This window comes from Ipomoea triloba, chromosome 1 (genome assembly GCF_003576645.1).
Source record: "Ipomoea triloba cultivar NCNSP0323 chromosome 1, ASM357664v1".
In the NCBI taxonomy this organism is placed as follows: domain Eukaryota; kingdom Viridiplantae; phylum Streptophyta; class Magnoliopsida; order Solanales; family Convolvulaceae; genus Ipomoea; species Ipomoea triloba.
This window is the reverse complement of record NC_044916.1, coordinates 31,218,120-31,244,082: the sequence shown is the minus strand read 5'-3', so window position 1 is coordinate 31,244,082 and position 25,963 is coordinate 31,218,120. Positions and strand designations below refer to the sequence as shown.

Genomic DNA, 25,963 nt, shown 5'->3' with positions numbered 1-25,963 from the left:
CTTGGTTTGAAATGTCTTCATCTTTGGCTTCATCAGGTGCGTGAAACAACTTGGAGTATGAGACCGCAATGTACTGTCATTGTGGATTGAAATCCTCAATTTGCACAACTCGCGATTCTGGGAAGAAGTTTTTTGGTTGTCAAAGATGAAAGGTGCGAATATGTATATTATTTTTACATTGGTGTAATTTTTTGGAATGACCCATTTAGTAAATATGCATGCTTGAAATCTTTTCATGAGTGGGTATGATTGTGATTTTTTTTTTTTGTTTGGAAAGACCAATTTCATCTACTAGAGAACAAAATGATAATGATGCATTTGGAATGGAAGTTGTTAATTTTTGTAATGGAAGTTTTTGTTTTAGTCACCTCGGATATAATTGGAGTGATGCCACATCACCGATCGATTTCATATTTTTTGATGGATTGAAGCAAAATATTATTTTTTGGGACGTCATGGCAAATAAAAAATAAAAAATTTGTCAACCACATCAGCTTAACCAGACGCCATATCATCAAAATCCTTTAGAACATGGAAAGTGATATACTAATTACATAATTACATGGAAACTGTCATCAAAATCATGTTAATAGAAGAAAGGTAATCTCTATTTTTTTTTTTTTTGAAAGTTGATATACTAATTACATAATTTTTACATTTTGTATTTACAACGTTATCTTAAAAGACAGTACAAAAGAGTTCGATGTGGTGCTACAGACTAGAGACTAGTATTTACATTTTATTTTTTTTTGAGTAACAAGGAAACTGGCAACCTGAGGATGTGAATTAGGAAATCCCAGAATTACTACTACCTGAGACTCTGAGAGTAGTATTACGTTGATGATTGATCAAGATGCTAGCGTGGTGGTCGGGCAGCTATCCGGGGCGCAAGCCATAATGTCTCTATAATCCCTGGATATCCTGAAGGAGTCGTAGACTTTACCGTCACTGCTCTTCTTGTACTGGAACAACAAGTTTGAATGATCAAACGCTGTTAATTTCACGAACCCATAATCAAAGTCTTTGAAGACACTCCACAAAGTAGATATGTTGGCAAAATATGTTAGGCCTGCGCCTCCTCCCCCTGCCACAACATGTATAGTCCCATTCAGGGCGCCTTTGTAGAAGCGTTGCTCATTATTCGTACAAGTGTTCTGCCACCAAGTCAAAGGAGCATATATAATTGGAAATTAAAGTTGATGATGTTTGGTATGTAGAAATCTTCTCAGGTTACCTGGTAAATGGGACATGTTCTTTCATAGTTATGAACGTGGCCATACATGGCAATATCAACTTTATACTTCTGCCAAAGCTTTTGCAGGCTTTCCCTTCCCATAGGCTCACCAAATGATCCTTCAATGGCATAGATAGCACCAGAAGAGTAACCAAGGACACGGTGGGCAAGGAAAATGAGCCACGGTTGTTTCTGTCGGTCCACAGATGCAAGACAGTGCTCTATGAACTCGTATTGCTCCGTGCCCTCTCTCCAATCATGTTCAGTATCAGCAATGCAAAATCGGAACATGCCATAGTCGGTAGAGTACCTGCGTTTACACATACAAGTAACTTGAGACGTATGAAGACTGTAAAGTGGGAAAAAGAAACCTTTTCATAAGCTTTAGTCTCAACCTTATACATTACAGTTAAATATAAATAGCATTTGGCAGTCGTACCAGAACTTCTCCCTGTTTTGTGCAGGAACGTAAAACATATTTTGAGCCAAAACACCACATTCACCCCCTGAATCCATGTTGCCATAGAACGAACCTGACCCAGGCCAATCACGCTCATGATTGCCACTGCAAAACACAAATGACTAGTTATAACTTATAACTAAAGGCAGAAAGGTAGTTCTGCAATGGATTTGCATTTACCTCGCAATCATGTAAGGTACACGTGAAGCAATTGGCTCTATCTGTGATGTAAATTGATCCCACTGCGAGATGTATCCATTGGCATAACAGATATCTCCAATGTGAAAGACTATATCTATGTTTTTTAGATCATCTATCAGCTGCTTCGTGGTATTAAGGGAACCGGGTTGAAAGTTGTTATACTCACTGGAGCCATCAGCTTCATCCTGTGGATTGACAAGTGGAAGCACATTATTGTATCATCTATGCGATTATGTAGACATGTAAAAAGTATATTCTATCTATAATCCCAATAATCATATAAGAAATCTGTACCAGATACTAACAATGTATACTTAGTTAAAAGCATATACTAATTTAGTTATTTGGATGAGATTTAATGAAGCATTGCTATAAGGTAGATAAGGGCAGAACTGCAAGTGAATCACAAATTTGAAGCGCACAGAGACACATCTTTTTCTAGTTCCGTTACATATATTCCAAACCTTTCCCATATCGCCAAAAACGATTACGCGTTGTACAGAGTTTTGACCAGGGTAAGGAGAAGACTTGAATTGGTAACTCTGACTCCAGATATATGTGCCATTAAGCAACTTATGCCCCAACTTGTAGGTATACCTGTAAAATGACATGGAACACGAGCTAAGTATCTGTACTAAAAAGTGAACACAAAATATTACAATGCTAAATTTGACTCATATAGGGAAAAAGTGAAAATATTGGATTGTTCTGTTATTAATTACTCCGTATTTGCCTGTAATGAACAAAACACAGAAAACAACTGCTGTTTTAATTTGAGATTAAACTATTAAAGGGAAGATTTCTGAAGCATCATCACCAATTTTATAAAGAAGAAACAATAAAACCTACAATGAGTTGGGCCATAACTCCTTAAGGAAACCTGTGTGAATGAATCCAGGATCACGCCATCCAACTGTTCTTGCAGGTGCACCTACACATTTGTTTAGCACATAATAACACCCATTGACCATCATATAGATGATATGTTATATAAAGAATAGAGTTTCCGGTTATGTGACTTAATGTAATTCACAAAAATTGGGTAAGAATTATAAGTGAATTCAAATGTCAAAATATCTGTAGAATGCTCTCTGGTCTTGTTTAAGCAATTTTTTACGGAAAATTTTTCTTGTCTGTTGCATATCTTATATAATTACACTTGTATCCTAACACACATTTAATTTCTCTTTGTTCAGAAGAATAGAATTAACACGTTTCTTCAAGTAATCCTACAAGTTCACTTAGTGTTCAATTATATTCAGAAAGAACTCAGTTGGAAATTGTTTGCACCATATAGCATTCATGAAGCTCTACTCCAACCTTGCAAACAAATGATAAGATTCAAAGGAAGTTCAACTTACCACACATGCTACTGCGGTCAAAAGTCAGGGTCCCCGCTGGAGAGCGACTCTGTTTTCCTCCCCGTGGACCCCACTCCACAAATGGCTCCGCTTCATTGATCCCATATCCACTAGTCCAAGTCACAGTCATCTAGTAACAAATTCGTAATGATTTCAATCTTTCAACTTATTATGTTATTACATATATGGACACAGGCAGCAGATAATGGTACAGAAAATTTTGTTTCATCGTAAATATACATACATACTTCATCCCATGTCTTCCCCTGGGCTAATCTTGGGTATAATGGTGCATTAGGATTTTCAAAGGAAACTGCATTTGACACTGCCACGAGCTTTGGCTGTTGATAAAAGCACCAAAGTTATAGTATAAGAATGAGTGCATGGGAAAAAATCATAACTAAAGACTTAGGTTACCACACATACTTTCGATAATCCACCAGAAAAGAGTGCAAAAGAGAAGTCTGATCTCTGGTTGATCAATTCAAGCTTTAATAATCCTTTTCCAGTTTCTTTGTACTTGGAGTTGGAGTAATTTGCAAATTGATACTGCACGAAAATTTTAAAATAGTGTTTTTAGTAGAGGTAATTAGATAAAAGCAAGATGGTTGGGCTTGCACGATGCAAAGCACTTAAAGAGACAAAAACTTCAAAGAAGTTGAGCACTATCTTATTGGAAAAGAAAAGCACAAACCTTAATAGGTGCTGTACATAACAAAGGTGGACTTGCCATTTGATTTTCAGGGAGGCAGGTTGACTCGCTGAAGATATTTCATAGAAGTAAGTGCATAACATTAGCTCACAGCGACCAAGCTCTATAGAAACTAAAAGTGGAGATAATTAAATTATATATTGCTGTTCAAAATTCCGAGTTAGAGCTTTGAATTTGTAAAGGTACAGCAATTCATTATGTTCCTATTACCTGAAATTTCCAGGAGAAAATACTCCAATCCAGTCATCACCTGATGGATTTGGCATGCCATACTCCACAGTAACCCATTCTTTATTTTCACCCTGGAAATAAACAGCACTGATTAATCAAGAATTATATCTTCACTATCATTTTTCAACACCGCAAAACATTTCCTGAAAAATTTTTAGATCAAGGACTAATATAATTTGTACTTAATAGGTCCATGGAAGTTGAAGCATACATTCGACCCGAGCAAAGAAGGGGTAACTTTAATAAAAGCCTGAGTTTCCAAAGCAACCACTGCATCATGAATTGCAATCCTTGCCAGTGGCTGCACCCCGTGAGATGTTACTCCTTGAAGGCAAATCAGAGCCAATAAAATCGGCAGCAAAACCATGAAAAGTCTAATTGCATCCATCCTATGATCTGATATCAATTGGAACAACAAGGACCAATGAGATGGAAAACATCCAACAACAAACTCCAGTTCAGATAATTTCCTAATATGCATAAAGTCAGCCTAATACTATTAACGCTATAACTGTGAATATCAATCAATAGCCAAATTAGGATTCCATAGCCAACCACTTCCACACAACCAAATGAAGGAAATATCATCATCAGAACAAACCTCCCAACAATAAAGTATGTGTAGAGAGTTTAATTTTCAACAATTGAAATTCAGCAACTGAGTTCAAAAACCAAATAATCACGATTCCTATTACCATCATTGAGTGTTTAAAGTAGCTGAAAATCTAAAGTTTAATTCTTCTACCCACACTGAGGAATTGAAGAACAAGTAGAATGCATTCCAGACTAGCAAATCAAGCACGAAAAGTAACATAAATCCAGCAAATGGGTAACAGAGCCATTTCAGCGAAAGAGACGACTGACCTTTCTATGAAAACTTTCCAAGGAAAAATGCAGAAATTTAAATACTTCAGTGGGTGATGTGGCATGTGGGGGTGAAATCAAGAGTCAATGGACCCCATAATTATCTTGCCCACAACTCCAAGGTGGTGCAACAATTTAACAGTCAAAGTAAGCTAGCATCTATGATGGAAGATTCTATGAGGCAGCACCATGTTTTGCTTAGAAAGGGCGTAGATTGTTTTCAACAAAACAAAACAAAACAAAAACAAACAAACGAAAAAAAAAAAAAAAAGACATAGATTTGAATGTCTTTAAGTGCTTTCACATGTTCTGCACAATGCACCCTTGTCTTGTTGATATGTGGAAAAATAATATCGGAACTATTTAGAGTAAAAAAAAATCATTATATCTCAATTTTATTAGAGAAAGAAAAATTATATGAATAAATATTGTGACTTTCTTTTTTAATGAATCAAATGTATCATGTTAAAAATAATGCATAAAGTGAAAGTATGTGTAATATTATTTTTTATATTTATGCATATATGCGTTTTTTTCCGTCTAAATTTAACTAATATTCATATTTGTTATGTTGTGATAAAATCTTTGATATTTATTTATTCATGAATTAATGGATTTTACTACGAGTTAACAAATGAATCAACTTAATAATTAAAGACAAAAAATGAACCAATTAGATATTGCTACATAAAGAGATGAACATTATGATGTAGATTTAAAAATAGAATATTACATTATCGCATCACTTTTTTACATACTTCACAATGTTGGGGCATAACGACATGACCCTATACCATGTTGGGCTCACTAAGATTGTCTTTCGTCTATCGATTGGGACATGTCTTATGATCTTTTATCAGTGTATAACCGCGCTTTGCGTAGTCTGTTAAGCAATTCGTTAAAATTGCCTTTAGTCTACTATAGAGTAATTAATTTCTCGTAATACTTTAATTTTTTAACCGTTGTAACATTAACTTTTATTTGCATATTTAATTGTTTGTTGCGGAGATGTTACAATATCATTATAAATTATATTAATTGCCACCTAAATGCTAATTTGACAACTTCTTCTATAAATAAAGTGGTTGATCCGACTGTTTAACACAACTATAAAATTATATTTTGCAGCTATAAGTCCGGTCTCCGTCTAAAACTTATGCTATCCTTCCAAATTTTGTGTTTTCTTATCTTTGTTATCGGTTGTCGTGATAAATTATCTTGAGTGTTCATTGAATTACATTGGAATTGAGTTCCAATTCATGCCAACCAACCAACCCATTACGATTTTCAAATTAAATATATGTAGTACTGGTTTTATTAATTATATGTTCAACCTATTCTAAAATTGATTCGTGAATATGATATTTTAGTTCGATATAAGCTCCAGTATCCGACTACAATTTCCTTTAGTTAGGAATTTGCCTAAATATATGTTAGCTTGTTTTTAGCTACCTTCCCAAATATGATATATGTTTTCAATTACAGTATATATTGCAATCATAAGAACATTGTAAAATAGATTGCTAATAGTAATTTAACCTTATTATAGAGAAAATAATATAAAAGATAGGTTAGGACTTACCTTTGTTATGTTCACCATGCTTCCTTTTCGCTCTTATAAGTTATAACAATGAATGTCGTTAATTTCTTCATGTTGTCATGTGAGTATTGTGGAAAACTGGTTGAAAAGAATTATTTCTCATATTAGATTGAGTGTTTTTATGAATTTATCCTGTTTATCTTGGAATTCTAAACGTTTTTAATGAATAACCTAACTAATGTTGGCATTAATTTTGTACAACATGCTGTTTTATTTCTTCCTAAAAATGGGGTTAATTAGGAAAACACTCTGTAATTTGGGTTACCACCTAAAAGAATATATGAACAACTTTATTAAAATTTTTAGTTTTGTTCATACTGAACAAAACAATGAAATTTATATATATATATATATATATATATATATATATATATATATATATATANATATATATATATATATATATATATATATATATATATATATATATATATATATATATATATATATATATATTACTTCACACATGTCCAGTTAATGAAACAAATTATTCAAACTCTTTTTATCAACTTATTACCAAATCCCTGCAGTTTATATTTGAGTTTTAGGCTTTTTTTTTTCTTTTTCTCAAATCTCTCAAACTCCAAGTTCTATAATCCTCCATATTTAGTATTGGTTATAGTTGACAATGGTGCTCTATGTTTTTATAAATGACCACTGTGAATTTCGTATACTTTTTTTCATCCCAATTATCCGCATCCGATCCTTACAAATTTGTTTCAACTCTCAATACACGTCACAACATATTATTACCTGTTTTAAATGAATTTGAGCATTAAAGTTAATATTTACAAACAATACTTTAACTTTAATGCCCAAATTTCACCTAAAACATGTAACAATATGCTGAGGCATGTATTGGGAATCGAAACAAATTTGTAAAGATGTGGATACTAGGATGAAAAAAGTATACCAAATCCACAGTGACCAGCTATAAAAATATAGAGCACCATTGCCAACTATAACCATGAATGATTATAGAATTTGGAGTTTGAACGATTTGAAAAAAAAAAAAAAAAAAAACTAGCCAGAAACTCAAATGTAAACTGCAGGGATTTGGTAATAAGTTGATAAAAAGAGTTTGGTTAATTTGTTTCATTAAATGAACATGTATGAAGTAAAATAAATAAATAAATTTTATTGTTTTTTTTTTCTTTTTTCAGTATGAACAAAATTAAAAATTTTAATAAAGTTGTTTCTATGTTTTTTTAGGTGGTAACCCAAATCACAAAGTGTTTTTCTTAACCACGTTTGCTGGGAAGAAATAAAAGAACATGTTGTACAAAATTAATGCCAACATTAATTATCCATTAGAAACTTTTAGAATTCAAAGATAAATTATAAAAAAAAAACACCCATTCTTCAAAAAAAAAAAAAAAAACTCAATATAATATGAGAAACAATTATTTTCAATAAGTTTTATACATTATTCACATGACAACATGAAGAAACTAACGACATTCGTTATTACAAGAGCAAAATGGAAGCATGACAAAATAATAAAGGTAAGTCCTAACTTATCTTTTATATTCTTCTCTCTATAATATGGTTAAATTACCATTTGCAATCTATTTTACAATGTTTTTATGATTGCAATATATATTGCAATGGTAGCCGAATGAATGTGGTACGAGAATTTTGCATTGTAATAATATTTGATTCAATGTTACTTTTAAAATCTATCTACGCACGAGTTTTATTACATGTATTCTTAATTTGTACTTTTTAAATTTTACTATTTGATGTGAAAGACACGTATAATCTATTTTTAATGTAAGTTTTATTATTCTTAAAAAATGTAAGCTTTATTATAAGTATATACCTCGCCAAGAACTTTGACACCAAATTACTCTCCCATATGAAAGGTTGTTGTGGGATTGAGTCTCAATGAAAACGGTATTGACTCATTGTACTGTATTATAACATTGAGTCAGTAGTAAAAAGAAAAACAAAATTAAAATATAAAAATAGAAATGAAAAATAAGAATAGATAGAAGTACTTTACTCACTCCTCAATCCCTCGTAGAGTCATATGCTCAGAGCGCCTCCGCAATCCTCATCGGTCCTCCAGGTACAGCATACAGCTCTCTCTCCCCCTCCAAAACCCAAAACCCTAAAAGCTAAACCCATCTATAACCGCTCCTTCCTAACACAGAAGATGCATCACTCACGCCATTGTTTCCCGCTTCTTCAGTTTCATAGCCGCCATTTTCCAGGCCGCTTACACGCACGTCGAAACGATTACCGCCATTGTTGACTTTACTGTTTGTTTTAATTGTTAAATTCACCCAGTCACCCACAGTTCCACATAGCTGATAACTATGTCAAACACTCGCACGCATAGATTTAGTTGGCCTTAATCACTTTTTTGTTTTTGTTTTTTTGTTTTTTTTTTCTTTGTTTTTTTGGTGCTGCAGTACAGGTCCCCTGACCTAAATCTGCCAGTGAGTTAGTGCGGCGATGGCTCAGCTTCAGGCCATTTCTTCGTGTTCTCGCATTAATCCGACTTTCCGAGGATCAGTGACCAAAGGTAGTGTCTTTTTGTATTGATTATTTATATGGTTAAATTTGCATGATGCAATCTCTTGCTTCACAGTAGTCGGTTTTAGCGGATGATTTACTGTAGAACCTTTTTTTTTTTTTTTTTTTTTTTTTTTAAATTTTGCATTCAGGTTCATATAGATTTGATGAAAAACCAAGTTATTCATGGAAGTCGACTTCAGTGCTAGAGGTTATTAACTTGATCTGCCTCTCTACAGCTAATAGTTTACATTTCCTTTTACTTATTCTACATGCCTGGGTTATGCCAGATTGGAGCAAAAGCAAGTGATTTTCTTGGTCATTCTATTGTCCAGAGAAACTTGAAGTTAGCTTTGCCTCGTAGTAATTATGGTAAGTCATAAGTATCTTTTTTTTTTTTTTTTTTTTTTTTGCATCATTTAAAAATTCCATGTTATTTTTATAAAAGTTTAGTTACCAGATTAATAGGCTTTATAGAGTTCTGTTAGCCTTTTGCATCTGGTTTTTAGCTTCTATAGGTACTCTTGTTTTCTAAAACTTGCACTCTGTGAAGTATATCAGACTGATTATGAACCATATGATATCCTTGTGGGTGTTTGTGTATACAGATTTTCAATCATTCTTGATCTCGACTTTTAGAAGTATGCCAGATTGCTTTTTCCTGTGCATTTTTATAATGTAAAATAAAATAGCATCTATGCTAAAACTCAAATAAAATAAGTGCAGGCAATTTTCATCTAAACCCCTTTGGTATTACTTTCAAGTTCTTTGTTTGGTTAGCTGGGATTTGGTATTTATCATTCCACAGAGCTATCAATTTTTTCATGATTGTTGCAGCCATCCAGGCAGTCTTGACAAGTGATACTGATAAGCATACAACTACTGCTGCTGCTGCTGAAAAACAAGTTTGTAAAAAATTGAACAAAGTAGTTCTTGCTTATAGTGGTGGTCTGGACACTTCTGTTATTGTTCCTTGGCTAAGGTATGCATAATACAAAGAACACTTCTGACTGGATTTTCAGCTCATTCAAGATGCACTGTTAATAAAATCCTCCATTTAAGATATGCTTTTAAAAAAAAAAGAAGAAAAAGAGACTGTAGCATTCTGCTGATATTTGTTCTCACATTGATGAATTGAATAACTTTACCATTTCCTATGCCATTGCTAAGGTACTCTAATTTTTACTTCTTTGTATAATAAGAATTTTCCTTGCTTTCAGGGAAAATTATGGCTGTGAGGTTGTTTGTTTCACTGCAGATGTTGGCCAAGTATGTTGCATTTCAAATATATGCATGCTTAGAATTTTGTGCCAGTCATTTTGTATGTTAAGTTGGTGCTGATATTAGAACTTGTTGGTTCGTTTGACTCTTAACTTCTTAGGGGGATATGGAATTGGAAGGCTTGGAAGAGAAAGCCAAGGCTAGTGGAGCTTGTCAATTGGTTGTGAAGGATTTGAAGGAGGAATTTGTGAAGGATTATATATTTCCATGCCTACGTGCTGGCGCTATCTACGAGAGGAAGTACTTGCTTGGAACCTCAATGGCACGCCCTGTCATTGCAAAGGTGTGAAGTGCAAGGACGTCAGGATAATTGACTTATTTGCTATTGCTCTGTTTTTCTCTCTCGCACATGCATACTCAAACAAACTAGCTGATTTTTACTGTTCTATGCTATGAACCCACAATTGTTTATCCAAATTTAACTTTTACTTCCCACAATTCCCATTGTGCAGCATTTGGTCCATTTTCACACTCAGATCTTAATGACTGATTTTTTATTTAGTCTTTACATCTTGAAGCGTGGATGTATCAATTGGATGTAGATGGCTGCCTTCAGGATTTGGGCACTGTAGTTCACTCAGAAAAATATCTCATAAGATTATTGTAAACTAATGAAGTCCCCCCCCCCCCCCCCCCCTCTCCCCCTCATGAAAGGCAGAAAGAGCATTTTGTATTACAATTAATTTCATGTTTACTTCTAAAGAAATGGATTCAAGAAAAGAAAAACATTTCTTTTGTTGTTTATTCAAGATGCATTCTTTGCAGCATATGGATTTTGTCCATGGGCGGGGTTGTGGTTAAACCTGGCTGTTGGTGAGTACAGGTTAATCCTTATGACTGGCAGCAACATAAGGGAGTACTAATTACTGAGATTTTTTGAATGGCACATTAAGATGATGGTCGGTGGGTTTTTGATAAATCTTTCTAAGTTTTAAAAGCAACATAATTTGTTACATTTCAAATGGATGTGGCATTGAATAATTTCACACATTTTGTTCATGATCAGCTTTAAGAAATGTTTTCAGTTTCATCTAATGAAAAGGTCATTCATAAATACAGTTGTATATTTCTCTGTATTTGCTGTCTTCTACTCTATATTACTTATGATCTACCACATTTTTGGTAATGTTAGGCAATGGTTGATGTTGCTAGAGAAGTTGGAGCTGATGCTGTTTCTCATGGATGCACAGGGAAGGGAAATGACCAGGCATGCTTTATGATCTTCTTCTATTCTTTTTTCCATGTTCCTTTATGGTTTGCAGAGTGCATTGGACCTTCTCTTTTATTCCATCTTTAGAAATATGGCCTTGATTATTTTACAGGTTCGCTTTGAGCTTACCTTCTTTGCTCTGAATCCCGAACTTAGTGTTGTTGCTCCCTGGAGAGAGTGGGACATTAGGGGAAGAGAAGATGCTATTGAATATGCAAAGAAACATAATGTTCCTGTACCTGTGACAAAGAAGTCCATCTATAGCAGAGACAGGAACCTTTGGCATCTTAGTCATGAGGTACAATTCTCTTTTTACTTATCTGCCTACTTTTGTTAAAGTCCATATCTTACTGAAGATTTGTGCGCATTAAAAAGACATCTTATCACCTAAGTAAGCAGCTAAAACCTCCACTCCTCCAGACTGGGATTTCTATATGATATTTTATCTGGTGAACGCCTTAAATTTTCAAGCGGGGTCTTGGGTTGACTGCTTTGGATTTCAACTTAATTTTAATCATTTTTTTTGTTAGGATCTTGGCATAAAAGAGATTGTGTAGTGCTCACCCACGGTTAAATACATAAATTCATCAAATGTAAAGATGAGATAAGAAATTTCTACTAATTGAATATTTTACCGTTTAAGAAGAAATTGCGTAGCAAGGTAAAAGAACAGGTCAGAAATAATTTCTCATTTGTAGAACTACCTATTATCTTTTAATTATTTTTCAGAAGAATTCTGAATAATGACATCCTATATTTTGTGCCATGAACCCAATAATAAATACCCAATTGTGCCGATGAACCAACCATCAAAAGACCCTGCACAGTTTTTATATTTATGCTACTAAGAAGATGTCATATTTACTTGTTAAAAATGATACTGAAGGGGGATATTCTGGAGGATCCTGCAAATGAGCCAAAGAAGGATATGTACATGATGTCGGTTGACCCAGAAGATGCTCCTGATAAGCCCGAGTTCGTTTCTTTTGCTTCTTTCATTTTCTTGCTGTGGTTGGTCATTTGTTGATGCTTGATCATTTGTTTCCATATAGGTATGTAAACATTGGGATAGTTGCTGGGCTTCCTGTTTCAGTCAATGGAAAGGAGCTATCCCCTGCAACCCTTCTTTCTCATCTAAATGAAATTGGTGGGAAACATGGAATTGGCCGTATAGATATGGTTGAGAACCGGCTTGTTGGAATGAAAAGCCGAGGAGTGTATGAAACTCCAGGGGGTACAATCCTCTTTACAGCTGTGCGTGAGTTGGAGTCCCTAACAATTGGCCGTGAAGCAATGCAAAGGAAGGATTCCATTGCGCTCGACTATGCTGAGCTTGTATATGCAGGCAGGTGGTTTGATCCACTTCGTGAGTCATATGACGCTTTCATGAAGGAAATTACAAAGACGACAACTGGATCGGTGACACTCAAACTCTACAAGGGGTCGGTTACAGTGACAGGTCGTCAAAGTCCCTACAGTTTGTACAGGCAAGATATCTCATCATTTGAGAGCGGGGAACTTTACAACCAGGCCGATGCAGCAGGATTTATTAGGCTGTATGGACTCCCCATGAGGGTTCGAGCAATGCTTGAAAAGGGTCTCTAGAATTCTTAGTTTTGCTGCTACTTTCTAGTTGGAGTGTTACAATACTTTTGATGTTTAGGGAGTTATTATGCAAACAAAAAAGTTAGAAAATCATGAATGAACTTGTTTGGTTTCGAAAGTTTGAATAATTTTGAAAAGGCTTGCTTAGATGCTGGATAAGTTTAGTTTTAAAAAATTTGAGTTATGTTTTATACTTAAAATAAGAAGGATCATGCCATAAAGATTTACGCAGTAATTTTTTATTATTTTTTAATCATCTAATTCAACATTATATGATTTGTATTTGATTAATAAATAATTTTTTTTAACGTTACATTTGGGGTGAAGAAAGTTTTTGTGAAAAGATTTAGTTCATGAAGCAATATTCAGATGAGCAATGTTTGTTGAGCATATATATATAATATATATATAAATATAAATGTGATATCCAACTATCAGCTCAGATTTTTAATTGAGATGGAGAGATAAAAAAAGAGACTATAGTCCACGTATTGTGCTATTAATTGAGATGAAATGCATGTTTCAATTTAGTCCGGTTCTCAGTCATGAGTTCAATTCTCATCTGGTATAAAGTTAGACTTTTAGTTCATATAGAACACATACTTCAATTACGTTTAAATTTCAATATATTGTTTTCATATATATTTTATATTGCAGCATAAAAAGTTTAGTTAAAATTTAATCAAATTAATTACCAAAACGTTAAATGGGACAAATCAAATCTAAGGAGTACATGAAAATACTAAAATTATAGTACTTCCATTGCCTCTTGAAAAACATGCACAATTTAAGTGGTGGAACACTAAAGCCTACTTAAATACCCACTTCAAAATCAAGAAATCTGAAGCTAATTTCTTGAAACAGGACCATATAACATCAATAGTTTCAACAAAGAGTAGATAATGTACTGCAACCATTTGCAGCATCCTCCACTGACACAAGCTCTGCAGCTTTTAAATGAAAAACATCATCCATAAGAACAAGAACCCTGAAATAGCAAAAAGACATTGAAGACGTATATATCATTAAAAAGACAAACAGGTCATTACTACTATAAATAAGATAAACACTGCACTTTGATTACTGATGATAACCAAATTCATTGGATTACATGATAGAAAGCACAGCCCGTTACACGTTTAAAGTTTATGTAAATATTTTCAAATAAGTACAATACTTTAGTCCAGTTTTGAAAAAATAAATTGATTTTCATAGATGTTACTAGATCTAGTGTTGAAAAAATGATTCAATTACAGCTGTCTGAGTATTTACCTATAATTTGCATTATGGTGCACTAGTTTACCCTTTTTAAAAAATTTGTATTAGTATTATTTTTCTTTGTTCTAGTACCCCTTTTGGTCCACCAGAAGCCAGTACTCGGGGTGAGAATGAGGTTCATACTTTGAGAGAAAAACAGCAATACAAAATCACATGATATACCAGTAAATGTTGTCAAACACAGTGAACTTTTTGTTTGAAAAGTCAAGGAGCATTTACCTCCAATGTACACTTTTGTTTGAATTTTGTGTCTCCATGTCCCACTCCAAGCATATCCTGATCACATCAGATCCAAAACATCACTAATTAGAAAGGGAGAAATTTTTTTGTTTTCTTGTGCTGGTATGTATGACACAAACCTCTGCCAAAACAATTGACTGTGGTGTTAACTCCATTCCGGCAAGTGCAAGAGAAGGACTCATCAGAACCAGAAAACCCGCAGAAGCCACCACTATCTTCACAGTTCTTGCATGCATCAGAAGAATACGAGTTGTTGAACTGCAAAGAAATCCCATACTGCCATTTCATCGGATCGCCTTCATCTCCCCCGAATCCATATATTGTTGAATAAGATGAGCATTGGAGCTTAGGGAGATCCAAACCATTGCCCGAGCCTAATGGAACCGGAGGATTATACACACAACAAGTAGATATTGGCGCGTTTGGTTCCAAACCAATCCCTGTCACCCCTTTGCAAGAATACAGGCCTCTGCACACATTCAAACCTGAGCCCGAATCGCATAAATCCTGCTTTGGATCAAACACTGCAGATGTAGTAGAGCATCCAAGCAAAGCGAAAATGTTCTCTGGCATTATGCTGAAAGGACTTCCACGATCGAGTGTAAAGCTCCCGGAATTCTGCATTGAGGAACAAGTTGACATGAAGGGGTCTGTGACCACCATAACACCACTCGAATAGTCAATTGACGATATTGTGTAAATCCCGGTGCCAGAGGAGAACTGGAGCACCCCATCGCTGCATTTGATGTATCTAGCAAAGGCCGGATGTCCACAGCCATAACTAGAACCAAAAGGAAACTTGACAGAAAGGGCGCCACATCTTTCTGAGCAAGTGCCATTTAGCGGAATGATACTTGGAACCGCCTCAAGCGGGTGAATTAGCAGGAACAATAGCAAAATCTGGCAGTAATACATAAAGGACAACATTGACAAAGCCATGAAAGTATGAAGCAAACAAGTTCAAAAAGATGATATTTGAAAAGTAAGAGGAAATATAATAGTGCAGATATAAGAGGTATAAAGCAAGAGCAAAATGGTCAGGTGCACTTGACAACCAGACAGACATTTGCAAGTAGGGAAATGCTCTTTTCGGTGGAGGCGAAAGATTTTCAATTCTCCTAAAAAGAAGAGCCAGACTACATAATATATCTAGCCAATAACTAATAAGCACCAAGTATTTTCACCAGGTTTACATTAGCACCAAATAGCAACACAACTCTGCCAAGTGGTTAATATCATATTGTTAAAAAGGTTTCTAATATGTGATCCAAAAGTATGCTTTTCAATGATGAAGAACTCATAGCTGACTGCCTCAAATCAATAAGACCATAGGCAGCCCAAACTTAGAATCTTGTGGTTATCAAGCCAGTTCGACTAACTTGGTTGGGATTGCCTCTAAAAATTTGGACTTCTCGATTTGTACATGTCATCCTTAAGAGGGTCATGCTAATCTTTTCTTTATCGTTCCAATTTTATTGGATATCCGGATGTCCCTGAAAGGATAAAGCATCTTTCTAAGAACTCATTCCTGTCACTACTAAAAGTTGCTGTAGTTATATTAAACTTCAGAGAAGGTCATACAAATCACCATATTTACAGTGCAGCAAATTTTTAGGTTTACTGAATTTTCAACATTACTGACTTATATCCTACACACAGTTGCAAATAAATCCTAAATGATATATGCATTAACCTTAATGAATTACATAAACCCCATATGGGGCTACTGGGCTACGCTGTGTGAAGCTTCCTTCAATGAAATGCAAATTACTTTTCCAGTTTCACATACAATATAAGTATATATGTAATTATGTAGATGCAACATGTCTATTTTCTATTGACTTTAAATTTTACTCCTTCCGAACACTGGAAATCCATATAATGATTTTCAGAAATTATTTTTCGAGTTTCCAAACACACCATAATTCAGGACAGTATGGCAAACCAGCTTTGCAAGTACCACAAACAATGATTTCTAACCATAGATTGAAAGCCATACCCATTCAATACTTTCAATATTGCATATAGGAGTAAAATGTAAAGGGAATGAAAGAAATCGAGTCATTTCCACTTTTGGTCTTACTGTTATTGGGGCATTACTAATTTTAGTTCACTTCATTAATTTTTGCCACATTATGGCCAGTTTTATTTAGTCATTGCCACTTTTAGTCCACCGTTAAAATTTTCGTCAAATGATCATCTAAAATAGGGGTAATTTTTTGTTTTTTCATGCTTTGGTCATCTCTTTGACCCTTTGCAGTGGTTTTCTATACATATTTTCATCCAATGAAGAGGTTCGACGAAAGCCATGTGAGCCACATTACAAAGTCATGACTTTCGCCGGACCTCTTCATTGGATGAAAATGTGTAAGGAAAACCACGACAAAGGGTCAAGGAGATGATTAAAACATGAAAAGACCAAAATACCCCAGTTTTGGATGGTTATTTGACGAAAATTTTAACAGTGGACTAAAAGTGGCAAATACTACATAAGACTGGCCGCAATGTGATAAAAATTAATGAAGTGAGCTAAAATTGACAATGTCTCAATAACAGTAGGACCAAAAATGAAAATATCTCAAACAAAACTTAAAAAACGTTTGACCTATGATCAAAAATGGAAATGACTAAATACTTTATCAGATTAAAGTATTAAACCTCTCTAAAAGGGAGAAGTAAGACTAAATATATTTACCCTCTCGATAAAAAATCGATTCTTGAAGATAAATATGGCCAATGCAAAGGCAGGAACCCAAGGTAAACAATGCTTGGGTTTTTCTTGTTGGAAGATGGCTATGGATAAAAATGCTTTCTTGAGGGTTTAGAGAGGGAAAAGAAGTGGGGGGTGTGAGACCTACTTCCCAAAGGAGAGTAGATGGTGAGTCCTTGAGTCAAAACTAGAATTTTGGCCGGAGTTCTGATGTGGCCTGGCGGAGGACAGGATGTAGATGGCTGGAGGACGTGACGCCGAGAAACCAAACTGTTATTAAATAGTTTTGTTTGCAAAAACCACCAATAGCTGGAATAGCTCAGTTGGTTAGAGCGTGTGGCTGTTAACCACAAGGTCGGAGGTTCAAGCCCTCCTTCTAGCGAAATATTTTCATTTTTTACCCCTAAACTTTGAATCATTAAAGATCCATCTTTTTAATGTTGACCCTAATTTTCTGAAAAATTAAAATCAATACCCTTTGTGAGACTGGGGTCTTGATGAACGGAACTGAACTGAAACAGAAGAAAGTAACGGATTCAAGTTTGACTCCGCCATGAAAACACCGAAAGAAGATGAGAAAAACCCATCAATATCGAAGACAACATCGGCGATCATTGTCGAAGAATGGAACGGCACAACCTCAACTAAGCTTACCAAGACTGCCACCATCTCTGTCTCCTCTTCTTCTTCTTCTCTTTCAATACAAAAATCAAGCAACCCATTCACTCATATCTCTGGCAAAATTCTCCAAGCTTTTATACCCGAGGCAAGCTCTCTATCTGTCTCAATATACATACTACTTTAATTGTCATTTGTGCTGTAAATTAGCTTGTATCATTATAGATAAATAAAGTGGATTGAGCTGTATGAATCATACTGTAGGTTTTAAGGTGGGAGGGTTAGCACTGTAGAAGTTGCAAATTTTTGAAGTGTAATTAAAATTGTTAATTTTGGTTTAATTGATAAATGAAATATTAAAAAGATGTGTTGTTTTAGTAAAAAGATTAGATTTTTTTTTAATGAATGGAAATTTTGAGTATATATGTCTATGACCCAGATTGCTAAACTATTAATGCATATGGTAGGATGAGTTATAATGTCAAATTTACAAAATCTTTATGTGTAATTAAAATGTTGAATTGAGAAAGAAAAAAAAAAAAAGAAGAAGAAGATAAAATCATATGTTCTTTATCATTTTTCTAGTGAAAAGATTACATTTTTTTGGTAATGGAAAGTTAAAAGCACAAGACTAGTCTTCATTTCCCATAAATTTATTTTGTGGTTGTAGTATGGTGTGTAATACTTTTTTTTTCTTTGCATAAATAGGGGTTTCCAAACAGTGTGACTCCAGATTATGTACCCTTTCAAGTGTGGGACTTGTTGCAGGTTCAAATTTCTGAATACCCATTGTTGGATTTCTCAATTGCTATACGAAATTCAATTTTGACTAGTAACTTTAAATTTTTATAGGGGCTTTCAACTTATGTGCGGATGATGCTGTCTACACAGGTAAGATTGAGTATAGAAGTGTGTTGTTTTACCTCTTATTGTGCTGTTAGAGGCTAATTTATGCAAACTTTTAGGCCCTTTTAAGTGCCATTGGTGTAGGAGAGAAATCAGCTACTGTCATTGGGGCTACATTTCAGGTAGAATTTACAGTCCTTCACTTTGATTGAAATTTGTCTAATGTTGTGGTGATGGCAACAGTTATACTATGTTGGATTTGGTACAGTGGTTTTTGCGGGATCTATCAGGAATGGTTGGTGGCATTTTATTCACGTGTTACCAGGTTTGTGTGCTTTTGCTTGATCAATTGCTTATCTGATCTGTTGCAGGTACTAAAGTTGTAGTTTTTTTGTTTTCAGGGTTCGAATTTGGATAGCAATGCCAAAATGTGGCGGTTGATTGCAGATTTCATGAATGATCTTGGTTCTTTAACAAATCTCTTTCTAATATTGGGCCTAGAATATCCATTTAAATACCCTATCCTCCTCTCTCTAATCTCCATCTGTGTGTGCCATCTTTTTCACAGGAATGTTGATGGACCTACTCTCTCCTTTACTCCCATCAGCATTTTTGTTCATTCTATGTTTGGGGAGCTTATCAAGATCATTTAGTAAGTCCTAAAAACTGCTTTCAAATGTTGAAGCCTTCTTTTTGGCCATGGACTTGGTCATCTATAGCATGTATATGTTATAGCTTTGGTTTCTCAATATTTTGGATTTCATCATCAATACTGATACGTAAAGTTTCCAATTATCTTTAGCGATTTGGATTTACATCTTTCACGTCATTATGTGATAACCGTTCTTATCTATCTCTTTCACGTGTTGTTGCTATTTAGCTGGTGTTGCTAGTGGAGCCACTAGAGCAGCTTTGACGCAGCATTTTGCCCTTCAAGATAATGCAGCCGACATATCTGCAAAGGTACCGAGATTGGCACTAATGTTGCAGAGCTTTCCTACTAAATAATTGCACAGATTGTTACATTTTTATGCTCGCTTGATCAAATAGGAAGGAAGCCAAGAGACTGTTGCAACAATGATTGGTATGGCATTCGGAATGCTACTTGCTCGCATCACTAATGGACACGCAATTGCCATATGGATCTCGTTCTTGTCTCTTACCATTTTCCATATGTATGGTCAGTTTTGCACTGCTTTCCTTTCTCCTCCTACCCCCCTATCCCATGTATAGTTGCTAATATCTTGCATCTAATATATCTTTGTTAATTTTGATATATGTAGCAAATTATAAGGCCGTTAGTTGTCTTTCACTTACAACTCTTAACTGTGAAAGGAGCTCGATTCTTCTGTCACATTTCTTCAAGACCGGCCAAGGTGATTGCATAATCTTCATAATTTTTATTTTTTTTTGGATATAAGGGAAAGAAAATGAAACACATCACAATGACAATCTTCATCATATTTCAAACTGAGTTGTTCTGTACTATTGCCAGTTCTCTCTCCAAAGCAGGTCTCGACCATGGAGCATATTCTACCGTTATGGATGACCTCATGGAGCCCTAAGAGTACTTTGCACAAGAATGTTAGCTTAGGTGTGAGGATTACTTCACTTAAATTTCATGAAATGTAAGTTGGGCTTGCTCTTTTGCTCAAATTGAGTTTGCATATGTGCATTTGGTTCTTTAGTGTGCATGTTCAATTGGTAATTTCTGACCTGTGCTCTTCTTAATCATTTGTGCATTTGCTCTGCCCGCTTTACGCTTATTGAAAGCACAATTCTAGACATATGTTAGAGATAAAGAAAAAACATGCATATTGGAGCTGAATAGCTCCACGGGTGTGCTCTCAAGTAGACCCGAAAGAAAAAATAAATAAATAAATAAATAAAAAATTACGGAATGAATGTTTGAGTTATTTAGTGATAGTTTCTTCTTGATGTCTAGGGAGGAACTCTTAAAGTCTGCTGGATCTCATTACAGAAAAGGTTGATATGTTGTGCATAATAATTTTTTAATGTGAAAATATTTTACCTAAATTATCTACTTATCTCTTCTGGGTGGTCTTATCTAGCTAAGTATTTACTGCTGGAGAAAAATGGAATCATCAGCATTGTTGTGCATAAAGATTCAACAGCAGCAGATATCTTGCAGTCATTCATTCATGCTCTTGTCATGTCAAAACTTGCTGGCGAGAAGCGAGATGTGCATATGGAGAGTGAAATGTGGATTGAAAAGCACTACAAAATCTTCATTTCAAAGGTATTTTGTCTACCTCAGAGCTGCGTTTTCTTAGAGATGATGAAATAAATTGAAGAGCAAGATAACATTGGAGTGTCGTTTCCTTAAAACTATATATTGAAGCACACCATTTGATATCTGGTTACATAAGACAATGCTTTATCCCTTTTCCCCTTCCAAACTAGTAAAAGAACAATATATTTACTCTTTCCGTTTCTATTTTTGCTTTTTGGCAGCTTCAGTCATCTGGTTGGAAAACCGAACGCCTTTTGTCACCTTCAATTGGTTGGAGAGCAAACTGGTTATTGGAGCCTTCTGATGATAAAGCGGACTAATAGCATTCAAGACTCATCTGGAAGTCTCCTAGTTCCCGTTGAGATCAGATATATGGCATAATTCTATTTCATTCCATGGGAATTCTTAGGATTTTGAGTTTCCAACTTTCTCGCTGTCACCGTGACTCTTGCAACATAAAGACTGGAAACAATTTCTTCGGTGATCCTTTGATTTTACACCGCTTGAAATTCATTAATTATTCTTACAGCCACCGTGACTTGGTAAGAGGAGTCACTTTTTGGGTTCATCTTCCAGAATCCAGAATTACTTGATATGCTGTTCTGTCCATGTAGAGGGAGCGCAAAAGGATGGAGATAATGTGAAAGCATCATTGCGTAACATATTAGGATATAACAACCAGAGTGTATCTCTCATTGTGGTTTATAACTTGATACTTTGTAGTCTTTCTGAGAAATAAAATTGTTGTTGAATGGTGTTCATTGATAACCTGGAAATCTACTATGCTTTAAGACTGTTAAACAGGAAGCCACCTGTGTGAACATTATGGAGAACAAAATTTTCAGGTTCCAGTTGGGTGGCAAGGCTATCCAAGACCAGATACACACTCTCAGACTGGGCATGTGATTTGTCAAAGGCTATAAATTCATGGATAACACCTTCCAGTTCAATCCAACTACACCCCCTGATCTTTTCAACTCCATTTTCTTTCATCTTTTTCCTGACTTGAGCTACTGCTTTCCAGTTTTGAGACATTGAATGTAAATTTGCCAGAAGTGTATACCTGCCACTGTGATGAGGTTGTATACTGATTAGCAGATTTCCTACCCATTCTCCCAGTCCATACTCCTTGTGAATCATGCATGCACCAAATAGAGCCCCCCAAACACCTGGGGTTGGCTCCATTGGCATGCCTGCAATCAACTCGACTGCTTCCTCTAGTCGTCCCGCCCGGCCCAACAGATCAACCATGCAACCATAGTGATCAACAGTGGGTTGTACTCCATAGGCACTGTCCATCTCTGCAAACAATTTCTGTCCCTCATCCACAAGTCCACCATGAGAGCAAGCACTGAGGACCCCAATGAATGTGACTCCATCGGGCTCGACCCCATTGCTCAACATTTCCCTGAAGAGATCTAAGCATTTCTCAGCTTCACCATGCATTGCCAACCCATTGATGATGGCTGTCCATACATAAACATCTTTAACTGGTATCTTTCTGAAAACCAAAAGTGCATCATTGATGCATCCACACTTTGCATACAAATCTATCAAAGCACTGCCAAGAGCCAGGTTGATTTTGAGTCCTTGTGAGTCAATATGCTTCTCAAGCTGCTTGCCCTGGTCTAAAGCCCCTAGCTTAGTACAGGCAGTGAGAAGAACAGTTAGTGTAGCTTGATTAGGCTCTAGTCCACTAGCCTGCATGTCTTCAAAAGCATTCAGTGCATTCTTGAATCTTTCACAGTTAACATATCCAGCTATCAGTGCAGTCCAAGCAACAAGATTCTTGCATGGCATCTCTGCAAAGACTTCACTAGCATCATCACAGAATCCACACTTAGAATACATATCCACAAGAGCACTGCCAATATAGACATCCTGATGAACTCTCCCAGGCACTATATAGAATCCATGAAGCCACTTCCCAAACCAAACATATCCCAGCATCCCAACTGTGCAAAGAGCACTAACTATAGTACCTTCATCCACCCTCACACCCGTCCTTTTCATCTCGAGAAAAAGCTCCAAAGCTTCAGCTGGCCTATTGTTTCTCTTGAACCCATCAATCAATGCAGTATAAGAAATGACATCTCTTTGCTGCATTTCAACGAACACCTTGCGCGAAAGTTCAATGTGCCCACAGACAGCAAAAGTAGAAACCAAAGAATTCTGCACAAAATGGTCAGAACCAAACCCAAACTTCACTACTTGAGCAAAAACCTGTAATGGGTTTCCTGCTTTGGCCTTGGAAAAGGCTTTGAGAAGCAAATTAAAGGTGTGGTTGTTGGGAAACACACGATTTTCCCGCATTTTCGCATAGAAAACAATGGAGTCATGGGGGTTTGAAGTCATGGAATACCCTTTGATCATGGTGTTCCACGAATGGGCATTAGGTTCTTTGATCCGAGCGAAGAGAGAAAGTGCATACGAAGAGGGGAACACAGGCAGGGATATGCAATGGTCGAGTAGTTTCCTGAGCCATGAATTGTGGTGGTACAGACCGCAAGTGATAAACAGAGAGTGAATCTGCTTGAGACGGATGAAGCTCCATTTTTTCTGTGACAATAGCAGAGATATCAATGCCTCATGCAAGCTGGGAATGGGCGCTGACATGAGATTGATAGGAGCGAGAGCCCGGAATGCTACTGCACTTTCTAACTCAAGTAATCTTCTCCGATCCTTTAACTGAAAATTCAATTTAGCAACTAGGAATTTACTCCACCAACGGACTCTATGGGCGGGATATCAGAGTCAATCCTTTTTCTGAAGTTAAAGATTCATTTTACTGCTTCCTGAGTTTTCCATACATTGTTCTATTGGCCAGAGGCTATTCACCTCCGGGGCAAGTAAACTTGAAAAGGGCAAGGAAGCTGATTGGCGGGATCACTTTAAGGGTGTACCGCCAACCGATTAGTTGGGGGCTCATAATTAATCCGACCAACTTGAGATATTGATGCACATATAATAATAATAATAATATAAATTTATATTTTTCGTCTTTAAGTTAAGTAATTGTAAGATTCGTTCATACTTATAATTAAAGCATGTGTTCTAATACTTATTAGCCACACTTACTTCTCGACTCTAAACTATTGCAAATTTTGTCATTTTTCTAACACGTTACATATCATCCTACAACTCTCTTATAATTTAAGGATGAGACTATGAGAGTGAGCACGAGACGAATTCTACAACTCTCCTATAATTTAAGGACAGAAAATATTATAATAATCTCCCAAAAATTTTCCTCCGTATCTTTCATATCTGAGATCAATGTCTAATTGAATACTTTAATACACTATCTGATTACTTATTTCATCAAAAAAAAAAAAACCAATTACTTATTTATTTTTAAATTAAAAAATATATGGAATCAGTGTCGCCCAATTTGTATTTTTAAATCAGTCTGACTGATTGGGAAATGGGATTTTGTTGCCTGCTTGCCAAGTAACTTATTCTTTCCTTTTCCTTTTTGGAAATTAAAAGGATTCAATTTAACTATTCCTTTCCTAAATAAACTTTCCTTCTCCTAAACCTAATGGGATTATGTTTCCGACTGTCCTATATATACATGCATATCTATTTCATCTCAGGTAACACACACAATTAATTAATACACAGAGGTAGAGTAAATTTTCTATTCTGTCACAATGATGTCTGATGTTCTTTTTGAGATTTTGACTCGAACAACCTTAGAAACAATGGATACATGTAAGGTGGTTAGTAAGGAATTGAAGGAACTCATCAACGACCCATGGTTCATGCAAACTTACAGTCTGAAAACGCAAAATATCTTTGGATATTTTGTTCAAACAGTCAAAGGCAATCATCATCTATCCCAATTTGTCCCTATCAATCCAACCTTGAACGTTCAGAATAATATTTCTATGCAATGCTTTGAGGATGACTTGAAGATCTTGGCATCTTGTAGTCAAGGAATTCTGTGCTGTAGAAAGTATGAAAACAGATCATATCAATATTATGTTTGTAAGCCCAGCACTAGCCAACTTGTTGCATTGCCTAGTCCCAGGAAGCCAGGTCAGCTATTTGAACGAGTTGCTTTGACAGTCCTTAAATCAAAACCTTTTCACTATCAAATAGTTAGATTCTCTGACTATCATTATTCGTCATCAGGACAAGATAGCTATATATGTGAGGTTTTTGATTCCAAACTTTGGACATGGAGGCAGTCCAAAAACCTTGTAATGGAGCAATGCACGATTTTCGGCCATCAACCGTCTGCCTGTATAGGTGGCATAGTCTATTGGCTTACGAACAAAAACTCAATTTTAACATTTGACTCGACAACAGAAACTCATTCGGAGTTCTCAACACCGACAGCGGAGTTGTCGAACGATGAAGGCTACGAGAAAAAACAAATCATGGAGTACAATGGGAAGCTAGGGTTTTCGTGCGAGTACAAGTCAGAAAAATTGTTGCTTTGGGAGCTAGAAGACAGAAGAAATTGCAAGTGGAAGATAAAGAATGTTGTGGAAATTGATAACGATGAAAAGAGGTTGATAGGTTGCAGCCTTGCAGACATGGCTTTGATGATTGGGTATAGGCTTCAAGTGTATAAACATAGTGGTCTGTATTTTCCTATGGATATTTTTCCCTTCCGAACAAATTGGGAGCCAGTTAATTTGAAGGGAGATGAGATAACAGGGATGTGAGGGTTGATATGATACAACGTTTTGTTCTTTTTTTTTTTTTTTTTTTTTTTTTAAAACTCAAA

General features: G+C 35.5%; 6 protein-coding genes and 2 non-coding genes across 10 annotated transcripts; 4 read left to right on the top strand and 4 right to left on the bottom strand.

The window, feature by feature from the left end:
* Positions 1-700: 700 nt before the first annotated feature.
* Positions 701-8,757, bottom strand: LOC116026835 (probable inactive purple acid phosphatase 1). 2 transcript variants are annotated; one of them, XM_031268252.1, is made up of 14 exons: positions 8,673-8,757; positions 8,486-8,575; positions 4,411-4,595; positions 4,179-4,270; positions 3,951-4,017; positions 3,683-3,805; positions 3,505-3,597; positions 3,257-3,386; positions 2,745-2,826; positions 2,360-2,492; positions 1,875-2,080; positions 1,674-1,799; positions 1,235-1,544; positions 701-1,154 (listed from the first exon to the last, which is right to left on the bottom strand). In XM_031268252.1, the coding sequence occupies exons 3-14, from the start codon at positions 4,585-4,587 to the stop codon at positions 849-851; spliced, it is 1,845 nt and encodes a 614-aa protein (XP_031124112.1). In that variant the 5' UTR covers positions 4,588-4,595; positions 8,486-8,575; positions 8,673-8,757; the 3' UTR covers positions 701-848. The 2 variants fall into 2 exon arrangements, with proteins under 2 accessions (XP_031124112.1, XP_031124120.1); XM_031268260.1 differs by lacking the exons at positions 8,486-8,575; positions 8,673-8,757 and adding an exon at positions 5,064-5,152.
* LOC116026848 (argininosuccinate synthase, chloroplastic) lies at positions 8,639-13,426 on the top strand. 2 transcript variants are annotated; one of them, XM_031268272.1, is made up of 11 exons: positions 8,639-8,734; positions 9,081-9,193; positions 9,336-9,394; positions 9,474-9,555; positions 10,021-10,165; positions 10,404-10,452; positions 10,565-10,747; positions 11,597-11,671; positions 11,787-11,972; positions 12,561-12,649; positions 12,727-13,426. In XM_031268272.1, the coding sequence occupies exons 2-11, from the start codon at positions 9,124-9,126 to the stop codon at positions 13,277-13,279; spliced, it is 1,491 nt and encodes a 496-aa protein (XP_031124132.1). In that variant the 5' UTR covers positions 8,639-8,734; positions 9,081-9,123; the 3' UTR covers positions 13,280-13,426. The 2 variants fall into 2 exon arrangements, with proteins under 2 accessions (XP_031124132.1, XP_031124139.1); XM_031268279.1 differs by having other exon boundaries at positions 8,677-8,734; positions 9,086-9,193.
* A 593-nt stretch (positions 13,427-14,019) lies between these two features.
* On the bottom strand, positions 14,020-15,774 carry LOC116001054 (LEAF RUST 10 DISEASE-RESISTANCE LOCUS RECEPTOR-LIKE PROTEIN KINASE-like 2.7). The gene is made up of 3 exons (XM_031240961.1): positions 14,917-15,774; positions 14,777-14,833; positions 14,020-14,267 (listed from the first exon to the last, which is right to left on the bottom strand). Exons 1-3 carry the CDS (start codon positions 15,734-15,736, stop codon positions 14,233-14,235), a joined length of 912 nt encoding a protein of 303 aa, XP_031096821.1. The 5' UTR covers positions 15,737-15,774; the 3' UTR covers positions 14,020-14,232.
* Positions 15,775-16,194: 420 nt separating this feature from the next.
* Positions 16,195-16,300, bottom strand: LOC116002412. The gene has a single exon (XR_004094435.1). It is a non-coding gene; the product is annotated as a U6 spliceosomal RNA (small nuclear RNA).
* Positions 16,301-17,815: 1,515 nt separating this feature from the next.
* On the top strand, positions 17,816-17,889 carry TRNAN-GUU. Its single transcript has one exon. It is a non-coding gene; the product is annotated as a tRNA-Asn (tRNA).
* Positions 17,890-17,988: 99 nt separating this feature from the next.
* LOC116033665 (protein root UVB sensitive 3) lies at positions 17,989-21,990 on the top strand. The gene is made up of 14 exons (XM_031276424.1): positions 17,989-18,273; positions 18,834-18,893; positions 18,978-19,016; positions 19,091-19,153; positions 19,240-19,296; positions 19,373-19,436; positions 19,540-19,623; positions 19,852-19,934; positions 20,022-20,151; positions 20,255-20,347; positions 20,467-20,599; positions 20,917-20,957; positions 21,044-21,231; positions 21,447-21,990. The coding sequence occupies exons 1-14, from the start codon at positions 18,061-18,063 to the stop codon at positions 21,543-21,545; spliced, it is 1,347 nt and encodes a 448-aa protein (XP_031132284.1). The 5' UTR covers positions 17,989-18,060; the 3' UTR covers positions 21,546-21,990.
* On the bottom strand, positions 21,294-23,984 carry LOC116033633 (pentatricopeptide repeat-containing protein At1g50270). Its single transcript, XM_031276394.1, has one exon. It carries the CDS (start codon positions 23,839-23,841, stop codon positions 22,006-22,008), a length of 1,836 nt encoding a protein of 611 aa, XP_031132254.1. The 5' UTR covers positions 23,842-23,984; the 3' UTR covers positions 21,294-22,005.
* Positions 23,985-24,878: 894 nt separating this feature from the next.
* LOC116012392 (putative F-box protein At1g19160) lies at positions 24,879-25,901 on the top strand. The gene has a single exon (XM_031251927.1). It carries the CDS (start codon positions 24,879-24,881, stop codon positions 25,899-25,901), a length of 1,023 nt encoding a protein of 340 aa, XP_031107787.1.
* The last annotated feature ends 62 nt before the right edge of the window (positions 25,902-25,963 follow it).

What these genes read in the sequence shown, in the direction of transcription:
- LOC116033633 (XM_031276394.1), bottom strand. Translation starts at nt 23,841, where the DNA reads ATGTCAGCGCCCATTCCCAGCTTGCATGAGGCATTGATATCTCTGCTA.
- LOC116026848 (XM_031268272.1), top strand. Translation starts at nt 9,124, where the DNA reads ATGGCTCAGCTTCAGGCCATTTCTTCGTGTTCTCGCATTAATCCGACT. An exon ending in AGTCGACTTCAGTGCTAGAG is followed by an intron (nt 9,395 to 9,473) that starts GTTATTAACTTG and finishes GGGTTATGCCAG; the next exon opens with ATTGGAGCAAAAGCAAGTGA. An exon ending in CACGCCCTGTCATTGCAAAG is followed by an intron (nt 10,748 to 11,596) that starts GTGTGAAGTGCA and finishes TGGTAATGTTAG; the next exon opens with GCAATGGTTGATGTTGCTAG.
- LOC116026835 (XM_031268252.1), bottom strand. Translation starts at nt 4,587, where the DNA reads ATGGATGCAATTAGACTTTTCATGGTTTTGCTGCCGATTTTATTGGCT. An exon ending in TGACCGCAGTAGCATGTGTG is followed by an intron (nt 2,827 to 3,256) that starts GTAAGTTGAACT and finishes ACAAATGTGTAG; the next exon opens with GTGCACCTGCAAGAACAGTT. An exon ending in CAAAACAGGGAGAAGTTCTG is followed by an intron (nt 1,545 to 1,673) that starts GTACGACTGCCA and finishes GTGTAAACGCAG; the next exon opens with GTACTCTACCGACTATGGCA.
- LOC116001054 (XM_031240961.1), bottom strand. Translation starts at nt 15,736, where the DNA reads ATGGCTTTGTCAATGTTGTCCTTTATGTATTACTGCCAGATTTTGCTA. An exon ending in AGTCAATTGTTTTGGCAGAG is followed by an intron (nt 14,834 to 14,916) that starts GTTTGTGTCATA and finishes TGATGTGATCAG; the next exon opens with GATATGCTTGGAGTGGGACA. An exon ending in AACAAAAGTGTACATTGGAG is followed by an intron (nt 14,268 to 14,776) that starts GTAAATGCTCCT and finishes TTGCTATTTCAG; the next exon opens with GGTTCTTGTTCTTATGGATG.
- LOC116012392 (XM_031251927.1), top strand. Translation starts at nt 24,879, where the DNA reads ATGATGTCTGATGTTCTTTTTGAGATTTTGACTCGAACAACCTTAGAA.
- LOC116033665 (XM_031276424.1), top strand. Translation starts at nt 18,061, where the DNA reads ATGAAAACACCGAAAGAAGATGAGAAAAACCCATCAATATCGAAGACA. An exon ending in AGATTTCATGAATGATCTTG is followed by an intron (nt 19,437 to 19,539) that starts GTTCTTTAACAA and finishes TCTTTTTCACAG; the next exon opens with GAATGTTGATGGACCTACTC. An exon ending in GAGCTTATCAAGATCATTTA is followed by an intron (nt 19,624 to 19,851) that starts GTAAGTCCTAAA and finishes GTTGCTATTTAG; the next exon opens with CTGGTGTTGCTAGTGGAGCC.